The sequence below is a fragment of the Artibeus jamaicensis genome, unplaced genomic scaffold (genome assembly GCF_021234435.1).
Source record: "Artibeus jamaicensis isolate MK-2021 breed Jamaican fruit bat unplaced genomic scaffold, CSHL_Jam_final contig_233, whole genome shotgun sequence".
Classification (NCBI taxonomy): Eukaryota; Metazoa; Chordata; class Mammalia; order Chiroptera; family Phyllostomidae; genus Artibeus; species Artibeus jamaicensis.
The window spans coordinates 44,385,382-44,393,274 of NW_026521486.1; the positions used below are offsets into that span (position 1 = coordinate 44,385,382).

A 7,893-nucleotide genomic window follows, 5' to 3' on the forward strand; every position below is an offset into this window, starting at 1 on the left:
CCTGGCATGTGCCCTGACTAGGAATCGAATTGTGATTATCTGGTTCGTAGGCCCGCGCTCAATCCACTGAGCTACACCAGCCAGGGCTTGAACCAGTTATTTTAAGAACTAAAATATATATTCCTAATGTCATCACTCAGTCTTTGTAGGCCTTTTGACTTCATAGTTCAAGTGATACAATTTCTTAATTGTTCCTTTGTTCTTCCTGTCCATAAATTTTGTTTCTTTCCTCTTCAGTCTCTCTGACCATTTGGCTTACTGTCCCTCGAAATATATGTTCAGATTTTCAGCATAGGCTAAAATATTACTCTTACTTGATGGGTTATTAAAATCTCATACCCACAAGCCAAAGCAAAAAACTCTCTTCTAGGAACCAATAAAATTTGTCTTTCGTAGTTAAAAACTAGCTTTTAACATTTAAATACCTTTTAACACCTAAAGTCCTTCCCCTTACCTATACTGTACTTTTGACCAAAACACAAAAATCATATACTTCTTTTTGGTCCCACATACTAGAGCTTAGAAGCTTTTACCTGCAAATAGTGGAGAGTTAAACATCTTATGACTAAGGATAAATGTCAATATTACATCAAATTAGCCCTGGCTGGTGTGGCTCAGTGGATTGAGTGCTGGCCTGTGAACCAAAGGGTCACCTGTTCAAGGCTCATGCCTGGGTTGCAGGCCAGGGCCCCAGTGGGAAGTGTGTGAGAGGCAACCACATGTTGATGCTTCTCTCCCACTCTTTCTCCTTCCCTTTCCCTCTCTGTAAAAAAAATAAATAATGTCTTTAAAAAAACATTACATCAAATTAGGCTCAATTTTGACCCAATGGTTCAACTTTCTGAAAAGTATCTATAAGGCACAGGTTTCAGTACAATAATATTAATCACAATATTATTTACAGTGAAATAGTGAAACAAATTTCTATATCCAGAACTAGAGGGGATGTTAAACAAATTAGCCTAAGTAATGGAAATAATTTGAAAATATTTCATGACATAAACTTTCTTAAAATAATCTTCTTTTTATAAGTCAAATATAAGGAGCATATATAGTATGATTTTCATATATCTAAAAGTTTTTCTACAATGTACATTTGCAGTACAGTTTCTAAAAAAATTATAGAAGGAAGTACATCAAAATATTATTGTGGATCTTTCTGAGTACTGGAATTATCAGTGACTTTTAATTTCTGTTTTACACAGCATTTTTTTCTATTTTCTAAATCTCTAATAAATATGTATTTCTTTTATAATTATAAAAAATACTTTTGAAAACTGATTAAGCTGAAGGGAGGCTAAAGTTGAGTACTTTACTTTCTATTTAACAAAGATTTATTTTAAATATAAGGAAGCACAAAAATAAAAGTATAAAAGCATTATAGTAACTAGAAAAAAATTTGTAAGACACTGTCCTGAATATAAATGCACATCTGAATATAAAATAGGATGTTTAGAGACAATTTTGATCATTTAAAATCAGCCACTTCTCAAAGTTTCTATGCTAAACTCACCTATATTTACAATGTAAATTTAAGACATAACTGCATAGAAGATAATTATATTGTCAATACAGAATGTGCTGGTCAGTAAGCCTGTACTCAACAAATTAATATTAATGAGGTTAACGTGCTTTTAGCATTATTCTGAGCTTAATCTTATATTTACTTATCTGACGCAATAAGAAAGAAAAGTTGCCTCTTATCAAGTAATGTCTTATTACCTCTCTGGAGTCACTTTTCTAACAACCATTGCTTGATAGGTGATGGCTTTCTTGTCTTTAACACCAGCATAACTAAAATCCGAAGGTATCACACCAAGTTTGACAGCCAAAAAACCAACTGCTTCAAACATTTCTACATTCTCTTTCCGCAGGGTGAAGGCTGAAATAAAAATTATCCCCAGTTACAAAAAACCAGCTATCATACATCAAGTACATTCTGAGCAGACTAACATATTAATATAATGAATCAAAGTATTAATTTAAATAAGTATTGTTCAATCAAAATACAAAATCACAGATTTCAGCTGTCATTTTCAAAATATTAACTGGCTCATTAAAAGCCAATTAACATTGGGGTTTAAAGGGAAAAAAACCCAAATTCCTTAACTGGGCATTCACATCAGGCCCCATCTCCCTTTTCAGTCCCAGGTATGCCATTTCGGTCATATAGCCTGTGATCTCCACACAGGGAATTTCTTATAATCCTTGGATGGACTAGAGACTTTCACAGTTTTGCACTTTTGCACATTTGAGTCTCCATCTAAAATATGTGTTCCTTCCATTTTATTTGCCAAACTTCTATTAGTTCTTCACAATCCAACACCACCAGTAGTCCTCTCTCAAATTCTTTGCAGGTTCCCAAGGCTGAATGTTCCCAAAGCAGGGATTGTGTTTCTTTTATTGACTACTATATCCTCAGCCTAACACATAGTAAATATTTAAATATTTGTTGAATCAATGAGTAAATGAACTTCACGAGGAATTAATCCCTTTATCTTGCATGTCTCCATGTGGTACACTTAACACCATGTATTACAATTTATCTCTTTGCAGTGTGTCCACCCCACAGACTGGGAGTTCCAGGCCAGCAAGCCAGTGATTAAAATGTTGCTTGCTTCATGGCAGACGTTTAAAACATCTGTTGGATGAGAGAGAGGGTGGGAGGGAAACTGTGGAGGTGGGGAGGAGGACCAAGCCCACAAAAACAAAAAAGAAAAAAAACAATGTGTTGACTTATATAACCTTCTAGAGCCTGACAAAATACCGCAATCCTCAGTTCACCATATTTACATATAAGATACTTCAAGTACTGCTCTCTCCACCCAAATCATAAACTCAAAATTCAAATTTTCTTGCAGAATAATTTATATTTTGTTCAATTGTTGTATTTGTCATCAGCAAGATACAAGGGCTTCTGAGTGCTCTAAGAAAAATGAGCATTGAATATAAAAATGACTCAGAAAGTAGAAAGATGTAAAATGTATGTATATATGCACCTATCCTTGAATATAGGGTGTGGCACATATCAAGGGCATTCAGTATAAACCACAGAAAGATCATGATATAACAGTAGAACTATATGACAGGCTTGGTATAAAGTTTACTCTATACCTCCTGTACTAAAACTTGAATCTTCAAATGTAGCTGCAAATCACTTCATACCTGCTAAGCAAAGTTCAACACTCTTAAAAAGAAGACAACAAAATCAAGACACTCAAAAAGGAACTCCCAATGATTCACCTCAAAAAAACATTAATAGACATGCAAAGTAGCACAAAAATATGACTCATACCCGAATAAAGGACAGTCAAGAAAAATATACCCAGAATTGACAGAGATGGAATTAGCAGACAAATGGAAGCTCAGAGAGTCCCAAAGAAGTTGGACCCAAGAAGGAACACACCAAAGCACATCATTATTACATTACCCAAGATTAAAATGAAGGAGAGAATCCTAGAAGCAGCAAGAGCTAAGGGGACAGTCACCTACAAAGGAGTTCCCATCAGACTGTCAGCTGATTTCTCAAAAGACACCTTACAGGCAAGAAGGCACTGGAAAGAAGTATTCCAAGTCATGAAATCCAAAGACCTACAACCAAGATTGCTCTATCCAGCAAAGCTTTCATTTAGAATGGAAGGACAGATAAGGTGCTTCTCAGGTAAGGCCAAATTCAAGAAGTTCATCATCACCAAGCCCTTATTATATGAAATGGTAAAGGGACTTATCTAAGAAAAAGAAGATAAAAAAGATGAACAGTGAAAGGAGAGCAAACACACAGGTATTAACAACCACATCTAAAACAAAAGCAAACTAAAAGGACAGCTAGATCAGGAGAGGAACCATAGAAATGAAGATCTCATGGAGGGTTAGCAACAGGGGAGTGGGAGGAGAAGGGGGGAGAAGGTACAGAAAATAAGTAGCATAGATGGTAGGTAGAAAATAGATAGGGGGAGGGCAAGAATAGTATGGGAAATATAGAATCCAAAGAACTTGAGACACATGGTCATAAACTAAAGGGGGGGAATGGTAGGGGTGGGGGGTGCAGGGTGGAGGGGAATGAAGGGGGGGTATAGAACAACTGTAATGGCATAATCAATAAAATAAAAATTTTTAAAAAACCTGATCAGGAAGAACAAAAAAATGGTTAAAATGGTAAATTATATGTCCTATATATTTTACAAGTTTTTAAAAAGTGTTCTATTTTATTTTTGATGGGTCTACTTATTAAGGAATTTTTATTATTATTCCCAGTCTGTGAGCTACTTTTGTTGTTACAAAAGGTTAGCCTAAGCAAAATTTGGGCTAGGCCAAGTTTACATCTTTTTCTTTGTTCTTAGACTTGTAGGTATACTGGTATCTTCATAGTATCCTCTGGTGAACCATCGACTCCTCCCTTTAACATATGCCCCCCAGTTACTCATAGTTATAATAAAAACTAATATAAACACACAATAAAAAGTTTCCACAATTTTTTAGTTCATTAACTCAAATTGATGCTTTTAGAACAATAAGTAGTATAAAATCTAGATACAGATGCTTAAATCACTATAAGCAATTCTTTCCTCTACATGTAAAGCTAGTTTTGTTTTTCCTTCTAAATGGATTTATCTGTTAACTTTTATTGCATGCATCAGGTGTCAAGTCCTATACTAGCAGCTTTCATGGAAAAGACAAGTCACACAACCAGACAGAAAGACATCAACATTTGAGTAACTATCATGTATCAAACATTTTCACTCATTATGTCCTCTGAACCTTAGAATATCATTGTGAATTACACTTTACTATTACCCCATTTTTAAAGTACAACCAAAAGTTATGAATTGTTAAGTAACTTGCCCATGGTATTATTCTCTCCATTTTTTTACATTTGTGGAAACTAAGTCTTAAAGATATTAACAAATTTATAAATCTTTCTATGAACTAAAGTCATAATGTAAAGCAAAACCCACACAGCTCCAAGGTCCAAACTCTGAGAACAGGTTTCTGAAATCTGTTTTAAGAACTTTTGGTAATTTTATTGCATGCTAACACTTGAGAACCTCTTTTCTAAAAGGCTGACAGAGCCAAAGGAAGAAGTTCCCTATAAGTTTTCAGGGTAGTGAGTTTCAACTATTTTAGAATACAAGGTATTCTCTTCACTTTCCCAAGCATGGCAAACATATTCTGCTTATCTGCAAATAGTTCATTTGAATTAACTTTCAAAATATGATCTCAAGATTTACCTCCAAAAAATATAAAGACAAAATAACTACTTAAACCTTACATATTTGTAACTGTTAACTATAAACGTCTCTGTTAACCACACTGTCCCCAATAAGGTTAATTTTTACAATCAGTGTAATTTGAAAGTCTTGATTGTCCATTAAAAAAGACCCATATTATTTATTCCAATATTCTTCTGGACAAGTCTGTTCATTTGAATTATTCAGCTTTCACTGATTTCTCACTGGATCACAATTTTAAATAAGTTTATCCAAGAAAACGGTTAATGATTTATTTAATTACCTGTATATATAACTTTTCTTTCCTGGCATTCAACAGACCTCTTCCTGTGGTTGTGTGCTTTTTCACGAAATCTTACTGTTATCACTGTATTTGGATTACCAGCACTGTAATTAGCTTCAGAAAAAGATTTGGTTTCCACAAGATTTCCAAACTTTTTGTTCACAAAATGGTGTACAGCTTTTCTGTGGTCTTTGCTTCCATCTGGTTTAAAGGTAAATTTGGAATTTTCTTTTTTTGCATCCAAGTATTTAAAAAAGTCAAATGCTTCTTCTTCAGACACCAAGTGACAGAGTTCTTTATACTCAAGATTTGGTTTTACAACAATTTCAGTGTTTTTTCCTACAGTTATTAAAAAAGGAAATTTCTGCCTAATAGCACTATGCAAAACAGCCCTCTGTTTTTTATCAAGGATTCTGCCTACAGAGAATTCAGGAGATGGTCCACTTAGCTCACTTTTAGAATTCCATTTCTCTTTTATATCGCAGGCAAACTGATTCAGTAATTCATTAGTATTTTCATTTAACAAAGAGCCTAATGAATAAACTTTTTCTTCTTCATCTTTGGAAATTCCATCACTGATAGTATCTTCCTTTTCTGAACCAGACTGACAATTCTGGTCATCATCAGAGTACCAGACCAAAGTACTGACTTTCTCCTTGCTTCCCTCTTTAAAGGATAAATTTTGAAAACCTGTTTTTGTTTTTTTGGCAATATTATTTGGCTCAGGTAGTACTTTACTACTTTTGTAAATAGGTTCATCAATGGCTTGATTAACTAACTGTCCCTGCTCATCAATCTCAATAACAACAAAGTCATTTGGTGAACTTTTTATAGTGCCATGAAATCCAACATGATCAGTAATGAAACACAAAGAACTAAACCTTATTTGAAAATCTGGATCCTCTTCCATTCTTAAATAGCAATGCCTACAAAAGAAACAAAAAGGCAGTCAGTTAACAGAAAGAGAAGTTGTAGCTAACTCCTTCCCCCCGAAAAAATGTTTGCAGAATTTACTTCTCTTCCTCACTTTCGTCCATGACGGCAAGAAACTTATCAGCTTTATTCACTGACTAGTTCACATCTAGAAAACTGTCAAGCACGTTGTAGGCAAGCAATCAACAGTGATTGTCGAATAAATGAAACAACCAGTAAAAATAAGAGCTGTAAGAGTGAAGAGGAAGAAAGAAGAGATTGCTTCTGCCTATGATGAATCAGTAAAAGCGTAATACAAGAAGTGGCCTTCTAAGTCCTCAAAATTGTGCAGCAATAGAAATGAGGCCAAGTCGTATCATAAGTAATGTACAAACAAAATATGCAATGCGTTAGAGAAAACTGAACAGCCCAGAGACTCGGCAGTAGGAGAAAACATTTTCTAGTACAGCTCTGGAAGATAGAGCTGGATTAGTAACAAACTATGTAAGACACTTAGTGCTCTGTCAAGGACTTAGAATCCATCGACTGGTCAGTGGATGGCCACTGAAGGAAAATGGCACAATCCAAAAAGATGTTTTAGTAAGATGACTGACGGCACTGGGCAAGATAAATGATGAAGAGTTAGAGGAGTTGAAAACCAACGTAATCGAGAGCACAGTTGTAGAACTGGCCTTAAAAAGAATAATATTATACTTTGCCCAGTAAAAGGGAAAAAGCTAGCAGAACTGGGGCAGAATTTCCAAGAGAATTACAATAAAGCATCTTACTAAAGTAGTGGATCTAAGCTAGAGGACAGCCGAGTAGCCCACGCGCAGTGTTCCTTAGCAACGGTTATGCTCCAGAGGGTGCAGGGTGGACAGAGGGAGGGTAGTTTGACACAAGGTAGGGGAATTGCTGGTAGAGGGCAGATTCTGGCCAGATGTTAAAAACGGAAGAAGGTGGCGCCTTTTGCCTCATGCTCTTACTTCACTAATCATCAAAGGTCCGCGAAGCACACTCCTACTTTCTGCTTATTTCACCAGGCCACAGACCTAAAGCCTGCGGCTGCGTGGCCCGCAGTCGTCCAAGAGTACCACCGGACACTACCGGCATCTCCACTTTCTTCTACCTCCCCCACAGCCGCCCGTCCTAAAGCGCGGTATTAGCCCGCATCGTCTCCTCTTGCGAGTAAAGCGTTGGGGCTCCAATGCCAATCACTGCACCGCCCCCCACACACACACCCGAGTCCTCGCCAGAGCCCCGACCCGGTCCACCACGCGCCCAGGTGACGGCGCTCCCCTGCGCAACGCTGTGCGCATGCCGGAAGACCAAATAAGTAGCCGCCGACAGAAAGGTTTTAAAGGGACAGACTCCTACTTAAAGTAGCGCCTCACGCGAGAGCTGGAATTTTTCAGAGTGTGGAGTTGCCTGCAGGCTCTAAATGGAACTGGAGGGCGGGACCGACGGGGC

General features: G+C 36.7%; 1 protein-coding gene across 6 annotated transcripts in view; it reads right to left on the minus strand.

Moving 5' to 3' along the window:
- Positions 1 to 7,859, minus strand: part of PUS7L (pseudouridine synthase 7 like) — a 68,831-nt gene extending 60,972 nt beyond the window's left edge. The window contains exons 1-3 of one of the 6 annotated variants that reach the window (XM_053661735.1): positions 6,526 to 6,954; positions 5,512 to 6,437; positions 1,723 to 1,882 (exon numbers count right to left, since the gene is read on the minus strand). In XM_053661735.1, coding sequence (XP_053517710.1) covers positions 1,723 to 1,882; positions 5,512 to 6,437; positions 6,526 to 6,548 — 1,109 coding nt within the window. In that variant the 5' untranslated portion in view covers positions 6,549 to 6,954. The other 5 variants (XM_037162320.2, XM_053661734.1, XM_037162316.2 and 2 more) reach the window with 5 other exon arrangements.
- Positions 7,860 to 7,893: the final 34 nt, after the last annotated feature.